The sequence below is a fragment of the Populus nigra genome, chromosome 15, assembly GCF_951802175.1.
Source record: "Populus nigra chromosome 15, ddPopNigr1.1, whole genome shotgun sequence".
NCBI lineage: Eukaryota > Viridiplantae > Streptophyta > Magnoliopsida > Malpighiales > Salicaceae > Populus > Populus nigra.
Window position 1 is genome coordinate 14356704 of NC_084866.1, and position 24603 is coordinate 14381306.

At 30.7% G+C, this 24603-nt stretch overlaps 1 protein-coding gene and 1 non-coding gene across 2 annotated transcripts; both read right to left on the bottom strand.

Moving 5' to 3' along the window:
• Positions 1 to 11215: 11215 nt before the first annotated feature.
• TRNAN-GUU (transfer RNA asparagine (anticodon GUU)) lies at positions 11216 to 11289 on the bottom strand. Its single transcript has one exon. It is a non-coding gene; the product is annotated as a tRNA-Asn (tRNA).
• A 1301-nt stretch (positions 11290 to 12590) lies between these two features.
• LOC133673773 (uncharacterized) lies at positions 12591 to 13699 on the bottom strand. Its single transcript, XM_062094661.1, has 2 exons — positions 13408 to 13699; positions 12591 to 13096 (listed from the first exon to the last, which is right to left on the bottom strand). The coding sequence occupies exons 1-2, from the start codon at positions 13590 to 13592 to the stop codon at positions 12967 to 12969; spliced, it is 315 nt and encodes a 104-aa protein (XP_061950645.1). The 5' UTR covers positions 13593 to 13699; the 3' UTR covers positions 12591 to 12966.
• Between the last annotated feature and the right edge of the window lie 10904 nt (positions 13700 to 24603).

Genomic DNA, 24603 nt, shown 5'->3' on the forward strand with positions numbered 1-24603 from the left:
AAAAAAAAAAAAAAACTCCTCCATTGGTTTAATGGTTTGCAATTGAATGATTGTCCCCAACCTGCCCAATCAGCTGAATTTTAAATTAAAAAAAAAACCTTATAATATTTTCATTGATTTACTAAAAAAAACCTTTTATTACTTCAACGTAGATTCTTTTACAGATTTAATATCTTGGACAAGTTGAATTAAAAAAATAAATGTAAGGTCAACAGCTCCAAAGAAAACTATATTAATATTATTGAAAAGGTATGATCCATCTTATCTTTTTTCCACAAGGAACCTAATTAGCTGTCATGTTTAGTCTCTTGGGACACCCATAAGCTAATCACACCTCTTAATTATTTTCTTAAACTCCTTAGAGATCTATCCACGTAACCCCCATCTGCTTAGTGCCACAATAATTGTCTAGTGTGCCCTAAAGCCCATCATCCAACATTACGGCCTCCACATTCTTAACAAGTTTGTTAAATATTTATAATTTAATTATTTGAGATTAAACTTTTTTAATATTGTTGTAGAAGAAAAGGTTTTTAATATTGTATGTAGGGATTTAGGAGAGTACTTGAGGATTTATTAGCCCTAGATTCAACAAATGTCTCCATGTAAGCTCACATATCTCCCTTCCTTTCCTTTTCTTTTATTCCACTCCTAACTACCTGGGACATTGATTTTTAGATTACTTTGCACCAAAATAAAACACCTTTTTGGATTGGAGTGTGATAATTTTTATTTTTAGATGAATATTAAAAATATATTTTATTTGAAAATATCAAATTGATATTTTTTAGTGCTTTTCAATTATTTTAATATGCTAAATTTAAAAATAAAAAATTATTTAGAAGCAAGTTTTAGTGAGAAATACTTTTAAAAAATATTATGCATTACAATATCAAACACATTTTTAATAATAGATAAACTTGCTTCATTTAGTCCTTCAAGTTGTTTAAAAATATCAAATAAATCATTTTATTTTAACTTTGGACATGTCAACCACACACTTTTCGATGTATTGTCAATTGCAGTTTTTTCATCCATCTAAGTGTGTACATGTGAGAGATAAAATATGAACTTTTGTTGCACAAAGGGACCACATGTGACTAAATTGAAAGTTTAAGGACTATAGAGGCTGATTTAATCAAATTATTGATTAATTACAAGATCTAGTTGTGTTTTGTTTAATTGGCACCTTAGCTACATCATTAAAAAGAGATTAAATTGCATTGTAAGTTCATTTATAATAAAATCGAGAAACTCTAAAGTCTTTAAGGACTATAGAGGCTGATTTAATCAAATTATTGATTAATTACAAGATCTAGTTGTGTTTTGTTTAATTGGCACCTTAGCTACATCATTAACAAGAGATTAAATTGCATTGTAAGTTCATTTATAATAAAATCGAGAAACTCTAAAGTCAACTAACATTATATGCAAAGAAACTATGAATAATCATAGTATATGATTAGGGGTAAAGCCAACTGGAGACAAGAGGGGGAAATTGCCCCTTTATTTTTTTTAAATACTTTTTATATTAAAATATTAATATAACAGCCTATATCTTGTACAACAAATTAAACAAAAAAATAAAAGAAAATAGAAAATGACGTGGTTAGAGAAAGGCCGCAACTTATGAGTTTATATCTCAATAATTTTTATTTTCTTGTTATTTTTTTCTTGTCAATTTCTTTGCATCTTCGTGTAGGTTGATCTTTTTTTTTATTCTTTCCTGACTTATTTGTATTAGATGGATATATGTCATACTCACTTTTTAGAATTTCAGGATTACAATGATTCTTGAATTTTTAGTGTCAATTTCTGTTCAAATTTTCTAAATAACAAATTTAGCTAAGGTTATTTCACTTTTTTTTTTCTCTTTCAAGAAAGTTTGAGAATTTTGATCCTAAGTTTTAAAGGATAACTAACAAAAATTAAATTTTTAGGGCTTATGCCAAGCAAAAACTATATGAATAACTTGTTATTTTTTAGATGCATACACATAGTGTTTCAATATGTTATGTTAGCAATTCTATGATTACTTAATCCCTTGTTATTTTATTATTAATTAATTAGCGATTGAAAAAGTAATTGTCAAGTTTATAAACAGAATTTAATAACTTGGACCTGGAAAAAAAAGTTTAATCTCTGCTTTTTGCATGTTATCACTACAATTTATTTATTAAAAAAAGCTACTAATTTGAAAATATAACCTCAAAAACATAATTAATGATCTAAAAAATATTAGTTATATATCCTAGTTTACACTGTTACTAATGTTTTATAAAAAAAATACTACTGAATAGGAAATTTAGTCTAAGAATATTAAAGTAAAATATTAATTGTTGTAATTTTTCTACATGAACAAAACCTTCATGCAATATATTACCACAGTAAATGAAAACAACTTCATGGTTAGCACCTGTGTTTGTATATAATTTTGACTTAAAATTTATTTTATTATCATCAAATAAAACAAATTGTAATTAGGTAAATATATAAGGCTAACACAATTTTACATATATATATTGTTACTTTAAAATCAAATATAATTAAGATTGTTTGATAGTTAAATCAAATCTATATAATATCATAATAATTACTGTGTAACTTAACTGACTTTTGCTTAACAACAAATTATTTTGTGTGTAGTTATGTTAATTGTTTAACAATATCATTAAGATACAACTTAATGAGTCAGGATTGATCATTTCACTGAGGCAAATGCGGAATTACTTCTTTTATATTAGCATATTTAAACTCAAATGATTCTTTATCTGCTTCCAGCAAAAAAAAGCTTACTCGTCTTGCTCATTTTTATTCCAATGAATTCTTTATAGTAGACCTTATGGTAATTTGTGATCAACTAGATACGTATATTATTGATCTACATAATAATGATAAGTTCTCTGGTATTGAAGGCATTGTTAGTCTTGCGGAGAAAATGATAAAAACAAATAATTATAGTTTGAAGAGAGTTTTTCAAATTGGTATATATGCTAATTAAATTTTCATTACTTCTACCGGTTGTAATTGTTACAGTGAAGAGTTTTTTCTATTATGCATATTATCAAGAGTAGATTGTGGAATACGATGAAAGATAAACAAATAAATGATATTTTGATTATATACATTAAAAAATATATTTTCAATAAAATTGATAATGAAATCATTATGAAGTGGTTTTAAAATATAAAAAACTTAAAAAGAATAATTATAACATAAGCATTCTTATTTTTAAAATATTTTTAAATTAATTTTTTTATATAACATATATTTATATAATATTAAATATTTATTAGTAATTTATACTATGATTTAAAAAATCTTGGCTTAGTCACTGCATGTGATTCGGATTAAAAAACAGTACTAGCACATCTTGCCATGAAACTGGTATAACTCCAATTGTGCGAGCTTGTTCCGATCCTCCTGCAAATGCATGTGCACACTTGCTATCATCATCCACACACACACACACACACACACATAAAGAAATTAACCGAAGAAAATGAGAAGTAATGAGGAGCTAAATTTCACTTGTATGCTATTTTCTTTTCTCATTTTCTTTTCTAATTTTGTGAATGTAAAAGGAAGTAAATAATTATAGAGTGACTTATAGCTTATTTGATTTCTCCGTGTTATCGATGGGGAATGGTGTGTTACCTCTGCAGGAAGGAAAGGGTTTAAAACATAGTTTTAATACTTGCTTTTAAATCAACCTTGAAATAATATTGTTTTAAATAATAATAATAAAAATGGTTCAAAGTAAAACCCATTCCAAACTAGGAAATCATCATGTTAACCTGGCAGGCTAGTTTTATAACCATATGTTGGAAATGCAACAAACGTTGCTCTCACTCACCTTTGTTTTGCATATGATCTGAAGATATTAATTTAATGACAGTCCTAAAGCTATGATGGCTATTAATTTAATGACAGAAACTTTTAATCCTTTGAAGAGTGGGATTTTCTACACAAAAGCCTGTCTAATGCTCTCATCTCATGCTTTGAATCTTCAATGTATGAAGTATGTTTCTAATCACTGTCTTTTCAGATTGGAACTCATTAATTACACCACTAATTCTCAGCATTTAAGTTTATCCTTCCTTCTGCGATTAAAGCTGTTGAGCAGAAGTACCACTCTTTTTTATGGGATGGTAAAGATAATCCTTCTGTTTGTAGTAACCCAAATTTTTACTTTTATTTTTGCATATTTAAAAAAAATAAATTCAAATATATATATTTTTTCAATAAATTTAATTTTTTTTTATTTTCATCATTTTTTTTTATTTTTGTGTGCTTACAAGTAATCATAAAAAATACAAAAAAATAATAAAAAAAAACACATACCTAGAGTTAGACTGGACCAATAAATAATCATTAGAGACAAAAATTGAGTTTGGAAATTTCTAGGGCAGAATTGAGGTTTGAATTGAAGAGAAAATTAAGAAAATAAGGTTTAATTTGATTTAATTTGGCTAAGATTAAAATAAATTTGAAGTTCAAGAATGAGTTCAAAACAAATAGTCAATTTAGAAATTAATTGAGGGTTTAATTGAAGAAAAAATTAAAAGTGAAAGTCAATTTGGCTTAAAAATAGAGAATTGAAGGATGAAGGACTAATATGAGAGAAACAGAAAAATCAGAGGGCATGTTGTAATTTAATTGGGGATGAAATTGAAAACAAATTAAGAAAAAAAGGTGAGAATTCACTAAAATTAGAAAATTGAAAGAACAGGAACCGAAAAGCAAAAGGCACCAAAGTGAAAGGACTGGTCTAAAATTAGTATGATTAAATTAGAAAAAACCCAATTCCAATTGAGAAAGAAAAACAGCACTGTTTCATATTAAATGATACGGTGCGTTTTAAATAAATTGGAGAAGAACACCCTTTGAAGATTCAAAGCAAACGATGTCATTTTGTAATTTAATTTTGCAGAGTTTTGGGCAAGGCAGAAACGGCTAGCTTTCACACGATCTTTAAGCTTAATTTCTGATCTTGATTGATTCTCTTGACAACGTACAATGCAAGAAATGTGTTCTCTAATAGGTCAGCAACAATCATGATTTAATTCCTTGAATCTACTTGAGATTTTGAGCCAAATCCACACGCTCAATCAACATCTTTTCTAGACCATAATCTAGCATTTCCATTCTTGTTTAAGATCCAGCCTTTAAACTTTGATTCTCTCCCAACATCAGCTTTCCAAGTTATACATCAGCTTCTCGAAGACGTTGATACATCAGCCTTCCAAGTTCGAGCTAATGAAGGCAGCCCTTTATTTGGAACTGTAGATCCAGTTATGAAATAAAAGCACAGCAAGTAGCTCTAGACATTGCAGGTACTCCCTCCATACCTATTTTATACTTTATGTTTGCTGTTTGGTGTTGCTTCTCCCACTTTCGTTAGCTCCTTGCCTTTTCAAGTGGAAGTTACAATATCTAAAGTGGCCATCTTTCTTGAGCATGGCATGCTGACAGTAAAAGAGCAAGTATTCGGCGGTGTATCTTTAAAACCAATTTTATTCCTTTTCAAGGTTTTTGTCTTAAGCCCCGTGTCTTGATCCATTTTCTTTCAATGAAGAAGTATGGGCTGGTGTTTGTGGGCCTAAATATATCTATATGTTGGGTTGGTCTTAGACTTTCCTAGATAAAAGCTACTGAGTTTTCGGGCTATGGTTTGACAACTCGGGTTTCTTTATTTTGAGTCGTGTTTATCGGGTTTGGGCTAAGCATATTCATGTTCAGAAAGAAATAAATATAAATATGTAGAGTACATTACAGAAAAGTCTTTTAAAAAGAATTATTTTTGCATATTGTATAATAATTAAAAAAGAAATTTTCTTTTTAAAAAATATTGTAAAACGAGAGATTGCGACAAAAAGTCAATGAAGTGCTAACTCTTGCTAGGTTCTCATTCCCTCTCAGGATTTAACATAAAGGGTAAGAAAAATATTCATAGCTTTATCTCCTATATATGCAATATTGTTTTTCATCAAGTATTTTGAGAACTTCTCGAGTCTTTTAATCTTAATTATTTTGTATATTAATTAATCGCGCGCAATATATAAATTTTAATAATTTGATAACACTCTTTAATCTGGTGCCTGTAACTTTTTGCATTTTAGTCCTTTGCTTTGTGTCTAGTTAACTATATATCTCAGAAATTATTTAGAACTGTTGGTAGCTAATGCTTACATTCTACCATGTAAAAGGACTCATTTTATACGATATCTTGTGTGATTATATGATTTATGTTTACTTTTTTTTTTCACTTGAACCATAAATTTAATAAAACATTAAATATTAACAAATTTTATTCCAGTCGTCCGAGATGTCTAATTTTTTTTATTAACCATCCTTTTTTTTTTTTCCTGTTCAATAGTTTGCTATCTCTGAACAAGCCAATACAATAAAAGCCATAGTTGAAAAAGGATCGGGTCAAATCTTAATTTTATTTAGATACTAATCTATGGTTTGGATAAAAAAAAAAATTAATTTTTTTTAGCATTATTAAACCCGGTATATCGGTTAAACTTGAGAACTTCTGTCTCGATTCTTTACTTAATACAAATTTTTAATTAAATTTTTTGGAAGTTGCCTTGACATAAATTTATCAACTTAGCAGAATCGAAGGAAAAAAATAGACTAGATTAACTCAGTAAACTTGTGAAACTGTGACTTAGATCATGGACTCCACCATATTTAATTAGTTTTTATTTTATTTTATTATATGATAAAAAATATGAGAATCCATTTAAAATAAATAAAATTTTAAAAAATAAAATTAAAAAAGATAATTAAAACTCAACATTGAAGAATAAGATTGGAAAAATAATACCAAAATACTAAAAAAATCCTATAGGATAAAAACAAAAAACTAGACACGCAGGCCTAAGAGATATAACAACGATGAGTTTCATTGTTGAAAGTGGCTAAACGACCACTTTCTATCTCCTCACTATTTTTAGGTGAGTTTCTCTTTTTTTTCTCTAACTTAGAGACTAAAAAAATAAAAAAAATAAACTTTTAGATCAAAATAAAAATTGTCATTATTATAGAGTTATCCATATATTTTCCCTATTTTTTATATTTTAGTCTCCTATGTTTCAACTTTGTATTTTTACCATTTCTTGGAGCCTAATGTTTCCTAATTAGGCTATAAAATGGTTTTATTGAAAGAAAGAAAAAGTTTATAAATAAAATAATAAGTTATTTAACTGCTTATAAGAATAATAAAACCAACTCCATCTGTTTTAGTTGTTTTTTTTTTAATTACACTGGATAAATAATTTATTTAGAGATTCTGTACTATTTTGAGTAGTAATTAAGGAGGGTGGAATACTTTTTACTCTAGTTATAAAATCTAACTCGACAAATCATGTTAACTCGATGATTTATCAACTCTAGCCTGGGCTGGATCAGTGAAGAAATTAGTGGTTTTTTGTTTTGCTCTTGTTTTTTTAAAGTTAGGTTGATCCAAATCAACCCACCCAACTCGTAATCTAGGCCTTAAGTCGGGTCAACCTTGAATTGGATCATAACTATATATTTTTACCCAATTAATCTAAGCTATTAGACATTAGTTTGTTTAGTTTTCACTAGATTAATGGGTTATATAAAAAACATGTTCAGGATATAGGAAATTATTTGATATTTTTATTAAACTCGATCCATTGAGTCAACCTTAAAATGTACCTCCTTACCTCCTCATTTAGCTCATGTTTAAAATTAAATCGTGTAGAAGTTATCCTGATATGAACTAGTTAACTTGATTAGTTCAAAGACAACTCGGACAACTAATAAAAATGGTTGAACTTTTTTAAAAAAATTCAAGATAATACCTTTTGTTTTAATATTGAAATAATGATATATTGGATCGACTCAGGCTTTATAGTTTAACCTATTAAAACTGCAACTTGAGTCATGAACTTCAATGAGCTTCATAATTTTGTATTTTAAAATTACTTTTCACTTAATTATATGATAATAAAAGTAGATGTTCATAAAATTGAACATAAATCAAATGACAGGATTTTTGTTTGAGATTGAAATAACTTTATATAAAATAAATCAAAACAAATTATAAAGATTAATTTAATATTAACCATGAAGGATGATATTAAAATAAAGCAATAAAAAAAATTGAATATAAACACAATGTTAATGATAAAATTAGAAAAAAAAAGGAAAAAACCTCCTTCCATATTTATAATGGTGAGTTATATCCTAACCTTTCTAGTATGAATTATTTTAGCCCTATTGTCAACACCAAAAAATCCACTCATAGGAAAGAATTATTGAAGGCAATCGCTCTCATTTCATTTATCGCTCTTTAATTGGAAATCTCTCTCCTCTGTCAACTACTTGATGGCATGCTTAGGGCCCAGAGTATCAGTACATGATATATATGCTTCCTTCCGGCAACTTAAAAGTTAAAAGGATAGGAGTCCAAATTGGTGGACATGATCAGGTTTTTCCCCTGGATTCTCCCTCTCCCTCCCTCTCTCTCTCTCTATATATATACTTATATATGATATGGACCAGTAATTCTATCCTGCATGCACTTGGGGATTGTTCCTACACTATGAAAAAAGATTATTGACTGTGTGTCGGCATCGTAAGAAAATTAAGGAAGCTTTTTGATTGGCTCATGAACACTGTTCATTGAACAGTGTAGAGAGATCGTTTTTAAAATCATATAGAAAATAGATTTATTTTCAATTGACATATAAACTAACGAAGGGTAACATTGAAAAGTAAAAAATCACCATCCCTGATGATGTGGGTTATATATAAAATACGTTTAGCAACACACAAAAGAATGCATAAAATTAAAATAAACCTTCAGCGAAGATTGAGAACATAGTTCCGAGGTCTGGGCTCAAGGTGCCATCGCCATCGGCACGCAATTAGCTCTTGAGAGGCTCGCATGAGAAAACGAAGAGCAAAGTTGAGCCAAGAACGACTCGGCGGAATACTCATTCTAGCATACATATTGCTCTGTACGTAGCAATTGCTAGCCTGCCGGCAAGTCATTCTTGGCTCGGTCTCTACTCTTCATCTTTTCATGGAAGACACTCAAGATAAGCAACAAGAAGCTTCAACATTGTCCCTAATTAATTACATCTCCTAATGGAACATCTCCAGTACTCTCCTTTTTCTCTACTAGATCTCAATATCAATCTTGCGCAGCATTGTCTACGTATTTATAGCCCAAAATATTCAAGGAATACGGATTGCAAATCTCTATCCAAACCATCACGCCACCTAAGGGTATCAATGCAACTAGGTCAATTTATTCTCTTGTCATCCAAATTAGCATGAGGCAGATATCATAAGAAGTGGCAATATAATATGTCAACGGGAATTGATTCTTGGACTTCAGATAGAGTGGTATGATAAGGTTCCCTCTCATATGCAAGGCATCTGCATGGCCAGTACTTAGATTAGTTTCATATCCTTTCGTGAGAGTATTTCTCTTACTTTTGTAATTCAGAAGTGTTTCAAGTAAATTTTCTCCCCTAAATCCTCAAATCTTGTGAAAGTGATAAATACTGATATGATTGTGAGCTAGTGCTGGGGGATAAATATTTTGTTCGGTATATCATTCACTTTTTTATCTGTTTTTTCAACGTAAAAAATAGATAATTGGCTGTCAAAATACTTCAAAATCAAATAAAGTCTGAAAACAAAAACCTAAACGATACCAGATTATTGAGGAGATGCGTAAGGGAGTGTCATTTAGGGTGCTCGTTCATGGACCTGCATGAGTGAGAGCTCACATGCATTATTTTAGGTGGCTCGAAATTTCTTTAGCTAAAAGTTTTATTCTTCTTTAGCATGTCAAAGTCAATTACAAGCTGCGATGCTCATCAGAAAGTATCTTAGTATTGAAACATACAGCAAAAATAATGAACACGATCTAACATAGATTTTATTTTTGTCGAAGTCAACAACTGTTGGCAATCGGTAAGCTGTTGGTAATAATCACAATAGCTGATGGTCGTTAGTAAGCTATATTGGTAATAGTTTTTGTTGAAGATTTTTAGCAACAAGTTCTTTCGTATGATAATTGATTGGTAATTTATATTGTTCAATATTTAGATCTACAAGATAAATGAACGATAGAGGAAATCTACTATAAAATAGTTAAAGATTATAAGAAATCACATAAAATTATTCTTATTCCAAAATCTCAAATAATCCAATCTCACTTTCTCTCGATCTATCATTCTAACTTGATACAGGAGAGAATAAGAAAATCTTATTCTTTTCTCTATGCAACATGCAAGAGAAACCGCTAACTATCTTTTCTCGTCGAGAATAAACACTCCTCTCACGCTTATCCTAAAATATAATAACCTTGAGAATTTATATGGGCTAAAGCTATTTGCAATTTTATTTTTATGTTTTAAAATTATTTTAAAAAACAATTACTACCATACTCATACTCAAATGGGACACAAATGATCCCTCGCCGCCTTGTATTTTTCACTTCTTGGCCTACATAAGAGCTTATTAGAGCCTTAATTCTGCCAAGTCTAAACTCCTCCTTTCCCTTAAATGAGGAGCTCTTTCTGTACACTTCAATATTCAGGCCTTCACAACGAGTTAGTCGTGGTTTTTTATTCATGTTATATTAGCCTTATAAGTAGTTCAGATCAAGCATAAGCATTCAAGTGTCTGCAGAATGTTGGCTACTCTACTCTATGATGGCTTCTCCACTCAAATTAATGGTTTATGCTGTGCAGAATCATTTTTTAAGAGCTTTGCAAGCCAAGTTTTCTTTCAAAATTTGTTGGCAGTTTTATTTTTTGAAAAGAAAAGGAGAACGAACAACTCCTGACATATTTTTGAATGTCAATAAGATCTCTCTCTCTCTCTGTGAAAGTTGATAATAATTAATGCATGCGGTGAATGCGTGGCTGGCTCTCTTGGATTAATCTCAAGTTATCTCTCACGAACTTGGTCTTGAAAGTCTAATTAGTTGACTCCAGGGATCCAAGTGTTATTAGAAAGAATCGGATTCGGGATACAGAATTTATTTTATCAACATGAATAGTAAAGCCAAGCATGGTGGCTTTCATTCTTTGTTCTTTCAGAGCGAAGTGTCCTTCGAAAAAATATTCTGCTTCTGGTTTTTGGATTCAAAAAGTTTTCCTTTAAAAAACAAAACGATAACATCATACATTAGCCGGCATAAAAGAAAAAGTCAACTCGCTAGAAGGAGGGCTTGAACCTCCGACCTTGTGGTTAACAGCCACACGCTCTAACCAACTGAGCTATTCCAGCTTATTGATCCTGCTCCTTTTTAGTTTGATTATATATACATACATTGACACTGTATATGGTCACAAAAAGTTTCGTGTAACTATTAAGATTATGAGTTTGCGAGGTCAATGTCAAAAGATATCTTTTTATTTTTTAAAATAAAATTTTGTATTTTTTTTAAAATCCCTTCTCTTCACCTAGATTTAATTAAATCAATTTTTAAACTAATTTAAAATAAAACGAGTTAAGTTTTTAAGTTGATGAGTGATGAAATGGACTTTTTAGAGATAAGGAGGTTTAATAGGACTTTTTTTTTCTGAATTATTTTGTTCTATTTTTTGAAAAAAAGTTTATGATATTTTTTCACACGTATCAAAAGGCCAGATCTAGAGCCCATGAATATGAGAGTGGGCCAAGGATTAGGGTCGTTGGGCCAATAATTCTTTTTGGTTGTCAAAGTTAAACAAACTCAATATCTAAGGGCAATGATACTAGTCTCAGTCTAAGCAAGAAATAGTGTTCAATGTAAGAGTAAAAAAAAGAAAAAAGAAAAAAGGAAGGATGTGCACTCTAGTAGAGTTTCAATTTAAAGGACGCAAACCGGCCGGTTCTCAAACAAGTTGGTAGACTGTTAATTTGGTTCTCAAGTAGTCGTCCATGATTTATCCATACAGATATTCGTCCATTAAAAATTAGTAAAAATATTATTTTAATTTATTTCTTAAATAAAAACCACTTTAGAATACAACTATACTATACTTTCAAATATTTTTTTAATATAAATTAAAAAAATACAAAGCTATAATTCTATCAACCCGTCTAGTTCTTGAATAGTGGATGTTTTATATTTATAGGATCATGCTCCTTCTTCTTTTTAATTTTTTAACTGAATTTTCAATGCAAATACATTTTTGTTTTATTAAACAATAGACATGCAGGGTATGTCTTGAATTTTGAGATATAGAAGGAGGACCATACAAAATACCAACAGCAACAACAATAAGAAATAAGGTGGCATACTTTGTCTTCGTGATTATTTATAATAGGTCCCTTCCACCTTTTGATATGTTGCTCGTCTAGCAATATTATTTTCCTCCATAGATCAAGGATCTTGCTAATAGACATGTTACAGAAGGATATCAATACGAAATTACTTGATTAACATTAATAATATGACAGAAATATATAGGTATATGATACATTATGGGAGTCGATCAACTCTTAGACTAGGCTATATATATGGGAGCATGGCTAAATATAAAAAGTAGAGTAACAAGAGATAGGTTAGAAAACATACAAAATGAAACAAGGACCATGCAGAGTTGAATAAAATGATCATTGGAGTTCATGTCATTGAAATCACTCTGTAACCACTACTGTAACTGCTATGATCTCAAGTATAACAATGTTTTTTTTGAAAGAAACTGGTAGAATTATTCAGAATAGGAGCTTGTTCTGACATTACATGATATATTAAAGCACTCTTGAAAAGATCTTGTAAGAAATAAAAACTGCCTGTAAAGGAGCTTCCCAAACTCCTGGAATCACTTGAGACATCGGATTCTGCTACGAAGATTGTGCGAATAGGTCTATGGTCTGACAATCTCGATTCACCTCTGCTGAATTCTTGCTGCTTCAGTCCCTCTCGAAAACAAATTATTCGATCACACCAAGCAGGAGCATGCTTCTTTTCACCCTTCATCTTCTGATCACAGTCATACAAACCTGTGAGTTCTGATAGTACTTGTAAGTGGGTGCAGATTCAATTAATCCTTCACGCCAACCCTTGAAAACATGACACTTCATGAGCTTGGCCTTGAGCTGATCCCTTTCCAACAAGATTATGAAAGAAAGGGTATATGTGAAAATTTCAAAAAGTTTGGGATGAATGTGGCCACCTGTAATCCCTTATTTATACAATTAATATCTCTTTATTTTATTTTATTTTTCAAAAAGTTCCGGACTTTTCTATTAAAACCAAAAGAGAACTAGGTTAATTAACACTTCGTGTTTAAATCATTTTAATAAAAGAATGTACAATTTGAATTAGGCATTTAATATCTATACACAGTACGTAGATTATGAATATGTTTCTAATTTAGTTATGAAACTAAAAATAAAATGAATTAAACCACTCACTTCAGTAAATAGATCAGAACATCTAGCCCCTCTTGTTGCTTCTTGAAAACCATGGCAACCTTTGAAGCAACTGGAAAACAATCTCGCATGAGGAAATACAGAGCGAAGGAGAACCAAGGATGCTTGCCACCCAAAACCCCCCTTGGTATGTGATCAGCAAGGACCATGCATCTGCGGCAAGTCATCCTTGGCTCAAATCCACTCTCTATCACTTCATGCAAGATAATAGATAACTAAGCTTCATTTTGATGATCATGATTGATCATCCTAGCTACGTACGTACCGCCTTAGCTTCTCTAGCAAACCTAACTCAATTTCACGTAAAACTTGCAGCATTGTTAGCATATTTATATACAGTAGTCGATGATAAGGTTTCATGCATGACTCGGAAATTCCAATTCCACAAAGCTTTGTTGTTTCAAAACCAAAAGATGCCACTGGCCACCATGCATGCCCACTTGTACGGCAATATGAACAAAAGCTTCCACCCACATTATCTACTTTTATCGATAAAACCTTCAAATAGAGCACACAACACGTATATATAGCTGGTCCTGCATTCCACTAATGTAGTAAAATGGATGCTGTATGCCATTAATATTTGGAATAAAATCTTGAAGATTTTTAGGAGAAGGTGTAATTGGTTAGAAAATGTCAACACGAATTTGTTCTTATATGTTTAAGTTAGAGACATAATATAAGGATAATTGAATGCACGTAGTTTAAGTGGTTAGAAATTTGTTTAAGGCTAAATTAAAAGTCTCATTTTTATTGAAAAATCATTCTTCAATAAAAGTATTTTAACATAGAACATTAATATAATTAAAATAAATTATGGACAAATAAAAAATTAATTCTAAAAAATCTTTAGTTGATATATTTTGTGAAACTCAAAACTCTCTATTCCATATAAAAAAAAAATATAAGACTTTCTTGTAACTTATATATATAATGAAAAGTTAAAAGGTTTTTGAAAGAGCCCATACACACCAAAATTTTTAGAAGAGAGAGGACCTAAACAAAGTGAATTTGAGACTTAAACAACACTCGAAGCTTACTTGCCTCGCATGCTCGCTCGGCTTGCATTACACAAACACGGGCTCTAGGTCCCTAAGTATAGGTTTATTGCAAAATAAAATTTTGACCTATAAAGAAATATTTTTTGCCTACCCATTTTGATTTTAGATTTTCTATAAATTGATTTTTTTTTTGGCATATAAAGAATTATTTTGCTTGCCCATTTAGTTTAGCTAGCCCATGAATAAATAGTTTAATCTTCCACTTCAAGAATAATTTTAGTTTCTAAGTAAAAATATATGATTTTCAAGGTAAAAACTATTTTTTTTATGATGGGTAATTAAAGCAAAGTGATATGAATTAATTTTGGTAATTACTAAAATCAATTCTGCATTAATTTTGGTTATAAAATCACTATAAAAAGGGTTGAAAGTGAGATGTTTTGCACACAATGCAACACCTCATTTGCCTTCTCATGTTCGATTTTCTTAGTTTTTTTTTATCCCATTAGCTTGCTTAGGTTTTTCGCCCCCTTTTTCTTATGTTCTAGAGCTTATGTTCTATTTATTTATAGAGAGATATTAAGTTTAATTATTCTTTTAGTTCGTAGACTTTCAAAGAAAGTTTATTTTTTAAAAAATTAAGTTCTTAGAATCCTGGAAGACTACGTTCCAAAAAATTATTTGCATTAAGTGACAAGTATTTTAGTCTTTAATGGCACATGTTTTAATCATTAACATAAACACTTCCTTACTTTGTCCAAATATCTTCAACAAGTACGTAACTTACATCTACACTATTTTTATTATACTAATTATTTGTTGCCATGATTTTTTTATATTTAAATGCAACCTTAAATATTTTAGTACATGCATAATAGGATTTGATTTTTTAACTTTTTTAAATCTGTTGCTAGTTTATGTATTTTCATCTTGTTTTATGACATTACATGCCATCTAAACTAGATAATTGGAGCCCCTGAAAATACCAACATGAGGTCACAATATTAACCACATAAATAAAAAGATAGCTTGTTGGTAGTTTACTTACACATGTAGCTATATTTATAATGAATTGGTGAAATACTTTAGACTAGATTTGTATTTTCTATGGATTGTGATTTTGGGCTGGTGGGGTGACTGGGCTTTGTTATTGGTCCAGTGGGTTGATAACTACTTCCCTAAGCCTTTTTTGCATAACAATTCCTTTATAAAAAGAGACCCTTAAATGTTTAAGTTAGTAAAATATAAAACAAAAACAATATTCAAGAAAGTTAATAATGTGGGAGAGTGTATATGTGAAGGCTGTGTATTTTGTTTGAACTTGTTTAATTGTTGAATGATTGCTTATGCTTCCTAGAATTATTGTGTGGTTGCTAGTTGTTTCTTTTACTTAGTGACTAAAAATATTTATAGATCTTAGTAACACTTGTCTCGTAAAGTGTGATGTTATAGTTATCTCATGATGTATAGAGCTACAACTTAATGATGAAAAGTCTCGTGATGAGTAGAGAATATCATTAATGATGAAATTAGTGTTCATCTAATGGAGAATGATGTTGTAAGCACATGATGATGGAGAAATTGGTTATTGTGCTTGTCATGTTATTGGTAAAAAAGTTGGTGATTAATGGTTATAGACAAGAAAAGTGATGTCTTCTTTGCATGAAAGATTTTAATGTGCACCCACTCTAACTTCCCGAGAATGAAAAAATACATTAAGGTATGTGCTAATCCCTAAATTTTTTTTTGTGATTTTTCTATGTCAAGATGAGAGAAAGAGGAGGGGTTTGGGTTATTGGCCAAAACTGGATACTTTTATATTTTTTTTTGTGAATGACACATTTGATGCACCTGCCATCAAGGAAGCTACTTTGTTATTTTTTGAGCAACGTATGCTACTCACACTAGCCTCAAAAAGCAACCTTTTAAGGTGTATATAAATTCTTCTTATTAAGATTTTTTTTTATTATATTAGAGGTGTCATCGTCGAATTTTTGGTGTGATTTTTATGTGCCTTTCTTTATCTCTCCTTTTCTCTCTCTCTTGTATGCTAACTTGTGTTTTCTTATTAGTCCCCATTCTTCTGTTTTTATTTCGGTTCATTTAGATTATGTGAAACATATATTTTTTTTTATTATTATTATGTGTACCATCAATTTCAATTACCTCTTCTCGTGTTACCATTTGCGTTCTAATGGAGTTGAGTTCATCCAGGTGATCGGGCTTGCTTGTGTGGAGATAATGAAGATAATGGAACCTAAGTATCCAAGGATGTCATATGTACAAAGGTACTTTATTTAAAGTGTCCAAGGGCTCGTATCCATGTTTGACTATCCATGGATGTCGACATATGGACAAGGCAGGATATATCTATGCACAAGAGTGATTGATTAATTAAGGATCTAGTTAAGAAGGAATTTAATCAATTTTCCTATTTTGTAACATAATTTATTATAGACATAAAAAATATTATCTTATAAAATATCATTGTTTATTGTCTTTAATTAATGACATATTCTTTTAATATTGGATGTCTATTCTTTTTTTTATTTCAATCAAGCAAAAATAAGTCTAATAAATGCATATATATACTTCACTAATAATGTATGCGGAATACTTTTTGGGCCCTTTTGTAATTTGCTAAGAAAGATCCTCTTCTCACTCTCTTTTTCAGTCAGTCCTATCCGTATTCAAACATGAGAATTGATTTCCAGCATTAAGCTAGAAGGGTCTGGCCTCATCATGAATTTAAAGAATAAGATACAGAGAGGTAAAGCTCTTAGATTCTCACATTCTCTTGAGTTATATTCTATACTTGCAAAAAAAGGGTTTGGTCCTGCAAGAATTGGATTCAATCCAATCACATATGCCGCTCAAATAATTGTGCATTTCTTTAATTCCTCCTTTCTAACTTTGAGGGGAAAGCAGGAAGTCAATGCCTATTGCCTGATTGAAATCCTTTCTTTGGAAAGTTTTTCGAAATCAATGGCTGATTGTTGTTATCTTTCGTCTCCTCCTTCTCGATGAAGCAATGCCAAAAAAATAATTTGGACTTGGAACACATTAAAAGTCTACCAAATATCATATTCTTTTTTTTTTATATTATTACTTCCCAAATATGTTTAAAAAATTATTTAAATAATTTTATGAGAAAAGTAGAATATTTTTCTCCAAACCATTAGCTATTAGTTTAAAGTTAGTAGGCAAATCTCACAAGCTGTCCACAAATACATGGGGTCTTGAATGAGTTACCACTTACCAAACCAAAACTTGTCTCAAATACATCCTCAAGGAATTAGAAACTTTTCAATTGAGTCCCTCTTTTTCATTAAGAGCATGCATGGAAAACTATTTGATAATTGAACTCAATTGGGCAACTACCTAGAACTGATTACAGAAGGGAAAAGGGCAAGTAAAAATCGGATATGAAGGGAAATGATTACTCTCTTAATTATTTGACGATGGAAATTAAGAATCCACTTAGTAAAGCACACCCGACATAAAATTATTTTGACAAAGAATTGTACTAATATAATATTCCATTTCTAGAGAATCCTCATCTGTCATCAAATACTAGTGGTCAAATATATATTTGGACATCGATATTGGTGCTCTTGTCAATGTGTTTTTGTACTTGCTTGTGGGATTTTCTATTCCACAGAAAATGATTTTCCTTGATGCCGTTTTCAATGTCAACGAGTTTCTATCATTTTGTTTTCCAGTTACGCGTTTCATCCTCTAATTATTCTACAATCACTATCGGCCCCCTTTTTGTGACCTCAGATCCTAGAAAAACAAGAATTAAAATCTTAGATTTTAACTTGATTAAGGTTAAATATTCAAATGTTAACAATACAGCTAATGACTACTTTGCTTGATGCCAATTTCATTGTCAACCAGCCTATGTCTAAGCAATTATAAGATCTTCTGGGACGATGAAGTACTCTCCTTGCTTAGCTAATTGATTGGACATTCTGTTTCCTTCTCTCGGTACGTCAACATTCTTGATCTTCTGAAAGAACTTAGAGGAGATGTCAATTTCCTCTTAGACTCATTTTTCATCCAACCAATAACGATTTTGAGAATCCGATTCTAGCATGAGATTTTATGCCACTAACACCATCATTTGAAAATAATGTAACATCCAAAGCTTTCCCAATGGCTAAAAGTTCAGCTTCATTAGACTTCAAAATCCACCACAAAATACAAGATGCCACCATTACCATGATTTTCCAGTTGAGAACCATTACAATTCCACTTGAACCAACAAGCGCAAGGAAGAATCCAGTTAATGGCAGTCCTATTAACTTAAATAAGACCATCAGCTGACCTGGATAAATCGAAAGCATTGTAGGGAAAATCATCCACAAAGTCGTGTTTGGTTATTGTTAATGGATAAAAGGGACAAATATGGAAGGAAAAAACATTTTTGATTGAAGAAATAGACATAAATCTGTCTCTAGTGTGTTTCTTTACATCTTTTCTGTTCCAATACAGTATATAAATAGTTACCTAAGAGCTTTGATCCAAATACATAAACGGGATAAAACGAAGTAGAACAAATCATCCAAAAGAGGATCAGAATTTTGAAAAACCACTTTTTTTCGAATCAACCAAATATACCATACACTGAAAAAAGAAAAGAAAAAAAGAAGCCCTCCTGAACTCCTACTGGCTGAATGGCATTCAAGGCCTTACTCTGTTCTTAATCTCTTAAAATCTCTTTTGATTCTATTCTGATTGCCTCTGAAATTTACCCTGAACGAAGATTTCCCATTGATGGTAAAAATCAGCAAGAGAAAGAGGCACGCACCAATCAATACCAAACCAGAATATAAACATGGCCCAAACTTTCCAAGAAAAACAACAATGAATTCATTCATGGTCTACCGATTCTTTAGCAGATGAACAGAAAGGATAAAGAGCATGTGAAGCTGGAAGAATGTCTCTTCTAAATAAGACGAGCCTTGTATATATTTTATCAAGAATTGCCATCCATGCAAAGGATTTCAACCTTTGGAGGGATAAAACCTCTTCAAATACGTGATATAAAACTTTGGGAATATCCACTAGATCTAGCAAACAAAGCAGAACGCATAGACTTAACCAAGTAGATTCCATCTGTATTGGAGTCTTAAACCCTTCACAGTCCCGCACTCAGCTTTAATTTCCTAATAAGAAAAAGGGCCTTCAGGAAAGCAGCAGAAGATAGCTGCAGTTTCAAGTCGCGGAGGAGGCAAACTATCAAGAATGAAGATGATGTTCTTATATATAGTAGTCAAAGATAGTGATGGATAATTGATGAAATAATGTTATCCCAATTTCTAGAGATTGCATAGAGATGGCGAAATTTTGTATTCTTGACCCCAAGTTAGCACCACTAAATTTTGGATATCTGCCACCAAATAGATTCCTGAATAAGGAATAGCTTTTGAAGTTCACAAGACAATCTTTCTAGTAAACAAACAAACTAACAAATAAATAAAGGACAAGCATTTATATACATCTAAGAGAGAGAAACAGATCATTATAAGTGTTTACGACCATTTTTATTGAAAATTTCTCTGCCAAATTATTCAGGGGGAGAAAATCTTTGTAATAAAAACATGAAACATATCCTAATTGCATAAAACTCTTATAGAATTAGTTTGCTAGGTTATATATATATATATGTGTGTGTGTGTGTAATTAAACATGTCTTCTATAAATAGGTCTATAGAGTTTCACATGAGAAGAAGATATCCAAATGTAGCCAAGAACAACTTGCCGGGGTGCCAAAAACATTTGAAGCCCTTGCTTAGTTGCTTTGCAACAAGTGCTGGCCGGCGCCGGCAAATCATTCTTGGCTGCATTCTACTATCAACATCTTCATGCAAATCTCTTAGACCATAAACAAATGATCCTCATGGGATTGCAACTCAATGCACACACACATGCTCACAATTGTTGATATTTATATAGGAAAAGATGAAATGAAACCAGTAATACCAGCTAGTAGTCTTGTGCATTATTGTTTTGCCCATAAGATTCCAAGGCTGAAAATTTTCTAAAAACGGAAAGTGCCTTTTCTAAAAGGGGAAATGCTTCCCTCCCACTCACAGCCACTAGGCTATTTTCAAATTGAATGGAGCGATCGCTTAGAAATTAAAATCATCCATATTTCTGACAGGATAAAAAGCTACAATAGCACTTTGTGGAATGAAAATAATTTGAGAATATTCTGGCGGTCAAGAATTCATATAAAGAAAATTCAAGAATTTTTCTGACAAAAAAGCTTTCAAATTTAATGGACGCTTGTAATCGACATAATTTTTTTTTTATGAAGGGTAATAACAAAACAAATAAAAATCAACACTCCCAGAATTATATATTTTCTTAACTCCTATCTTGTGGTGTTTCAGCTTGACAGCAGTTCTATTTCATATATTTTAATCGTTAGATATTAGGTGCAAATCACTTTTGTTTATAAAAAATCATTAAAATAATCATCTAGAATTTAAAGGTTGTTTTTTTTTTTGATAACGTTTGGATTATGATGAAAGTGGAGATTGAATTCTCAATAAACTTTTGATCATATTCTTATAATTCCTGAACACTTTATAGGAAAACACGTGCAACTTGTAGGCTAGAAAGTGGTAGAGAATATAAAAAAGAATTAAAGTGAGGAAAAAAGTTCAATTTTTGTTGTTTGATTCAAGGAAAGTGAGGGAAATGAAGTTGTGCTTGTTTGAATATATTGATGAGAAAGAAAGGAAGACAATTTCTTAAAAGATATTATGAGCAATTTGTTACAAAGTTTTACTAAATGCTTAATCAAACGTTGGGTTAATTTCTTGATGGAAGAACCTCTAAAAATGGTAATTTCTTGTCCTAACTTTAATTTGTAAGTATATATTTAATCATATGTAATATATAATTTGTCCTATGGACAATTGCATTCGAAGTATTGGAGAGTGGGAGAACGACCTAGCCCCTGTGCGACTCAACCATCCATGACTGTTTTATTGCTTGATTTGTGTAGTTTGAATCAAATGTGCATCCATTTGTCAATTTACTAATATATCTAATAAAATTAGGTTTAAATCATCAGATATTCCTATATATATATATATATATATTATGTGAATATGTTCAAAATAAAATCATTGCAATAAAAATCAACCCTTGTGCTTCCGCTTTTGGTCTACATTAACCTCTCTATTCATCATTTCTATCAGCCTAATCAAAGTGGACTAAGAGATTTATAAATTAATTTAGGAGTATAGAGTAATTTCAACCTTCGGATGAACTAGTATATATGAAAAAAAAACTACTCTCAATTCTTGGGGATTTATAGAGTAACATGCCCCGATCTGACTGGCTGTTCATTGATTTTTTCAGCAATAATTGATCGATCACGAAGTTATTGATTGTGGGGCTATCGATTTGTGGGTTTAATAGGAACAGATGTCCTTGTGGTTTCAAGACATGGATCATATATGTCATATGTGGTTCCAAAGATTATAATTAGATGCCTAACATCTTGAATATGGTGACAAATTGATAATCAATTCATTCAATGCGTTTTAAATTTCTATATAAATGGGCATTGGTCAAACTTGATAATTAATTATTAAACTTTATAGAAATTAATTACAAAAAACTGTGTCCTTTTTTATCATTCTTAGGATCAAAACTTTGACTTTCACAAAAAGACATGTTTAAGAATTTGATGATACTGTTAACTTTGTCTCAAATTCAAAATATCAAGAATCAAGATGTCTTTATGTTCTTTGAATCATAGGATTTATTGTTGGGGCAACAATCAAAACCATAGAAATCTTTGGTGCCATGAAACATCTGTTTGTCATAGTTAAAAAGCCTGTCGGGTATTTGATTATAATTTAAATAAATTAATGACTCATTTCATATACTTATATAATTTATATAGTTCAACAAGTCCTTAATATTTTGAATTGTGTCTATTATATATCTTCTTATATAATATTCGATTTCCTAATATGTATTTATGTAAATCTTTCTATCCATATTAATAACTATATTTTCAATTCTGAAATACATAGCTATATCAGAATATAATTTTAATTAAGAAAATTAAACTCTCTATTTTAAAAAAATACAAGTGGTGAGTGATTTTGAAACTTTTTATTTCTTAAAAAAATGAGAAATTCTGAGTTTCTGATATATTCTTATATATCTCAAAGATAACTTTGAAATAAAAAAAACCCAGTTTTATTAATTTAAATGAAGAAATCTGAATCGAGAATATATTGATAAAATCGAATCCAATACAACAATATAGACATAATTAAAAATATATTAAAAACTTATTCAATAATTCAAGGATAAATTAATATAACCATTTATCCTTAAAGATTTATCTAAAACAAGGTTTATTTCTAGAAGTTGCAATCCAAACCAGTGGTTTGGATCTATCTCCATGAGTTTGGCTCCTTTGTCATGAGGTCATCGACTTCCTTGACAACATTGGGCAAAGTGTCAGCCTCCATACATAATTTTATGAACTTGCGAAAACCTGTGTTTATGGTAAACAGTCACTGAAGCTTGATCGGTCATAATGTGAGCAAAGTCCAAAATGAACAATATTGCGTAGTGCTAAAACCGTGGACCGTACGTGGTCACAACTCCAATCCATATATATATATATATATATATATATATATATATATATAGATGAATATCATAAACTAATAATTAATATACAACATGGACATTCGCCTTCAATCCAATAAAATAGAATTCGAAAACTTATAAGCTAAAAAATCATCCTCTGCTCGAAAATCGTCGTCTCTTATGGAGCTTTGAAGCTCGCAAAATTATCAAAATTTGTAAGATGACATATCCATCAGTCCCTGGCATAAAAAAGGAAAAAAGAAAAAAGCAATTAAGATTGATGAAGAACCAATAGAGAAAAGCATAGAAGAGAATCCCAAGAATCTATGGTTGAAGAGATGTAGAAGATGTAACAACATATGTAAACCAATATATTTCATGTGTCTGTGGATGTATACGAAGGAGGTCGAGCTGTTGGGAGGCTTCTACACCTTCCTCTTATAGGCCTGGAGTCTCACATGAGAAGAAGAGAACAAAATATAGCCAAGGACAACCTGCCGGCCAGGCATGCCAAATAGAAGGCTTGCTAGCTAGCTAGGAGGAAATGCCGGCAAGTCATCCTTGGCTGCATTCTACTCTCTACCTCTTCATGCAAAACTCCTACACCAAACTTCACTCTATTTTGTGCAATATCTTACCTCTCTACTTCATGTTTTTGTGTGCCAAGCAATATCTGGTTTATATAGGCAGGGATGGTCGAGCAAAGGCATGGAGGTGATCTCTATGCTCATGCTCATGTATTCCATGGCTGACCAACTTTTCTGAAAAAACGGCTAGTGCTTGCCTGACAACTAAAGGGTGTGACCACTTAAGGCTTATAAAATAATTAGGAAACTATATTCCCATATCATTACACGTCCAGCAATTCACTTTGTCGTAGGAAAAATAATCCCATATGAATTTGTTTTTTCATAACTGAGAAATCAATTTGGAAAAATTGGTGAGAAAAATCACGAAAATCTTACTGTGCCCAACCTGTAATTATTAGATACAGCATAGAAGAGGAAAACAAGAATGAGAGAATTTAAAAAATAATTTATAATAAGAAAAGAATTCTTATCACATTTTGAAGAATTAAGAAAATAAGTTTTTAATTGAAAAGAGAATTCCTATTATAATTTTCTCTCTTTTCTTTTTCTTTGTATTTATCTCTCATATGCTATAAGTATCTAGTTATTACCCCTTGACTATGATAAAATTTCTCAGAAAACCACCTGATCGTTTTTTGTTACATTTATGCCAATAGTCGTATATTGCTCCTATTAGTTCTATTTTCTTTAATCATATTTTCCCCTTGATTTCGGTCTAATTTTACATATATAAAGAGAAATTGTAATTAGAAGGACACTACTGACCCCACCAAAACTAAAGGGATAATATGATAAAAAAATAATTCAAAACACCTAGATCATATTTATATTTCGTCCGTTTTAATGGATATATCTTAAATTCTAAATTTCATGGTATATATATATGGTTAGGAATACATATGATGTTTAAAGATAAAACTGATATAAGAAATTATTTGATGGTAGAATTGATA

Bases quoted from the DNA above. Each gene is read 5' to 3' on its own strand.
- LOC133673773 (XM_062094661.1), bottom strand. From the start codon at position 13,592: ATGACTTGCCGCAGATGCATGGTCCTTGCTGATCACATACCAAGGGGG. The intron at 13,097-13,407 runs GTGAGTGGTTTA...CTTGTTGGAAAG, and splicing joins GTTCTGATCTATTTACTGAA to GGATCAGCTCAAGGCCAAGC.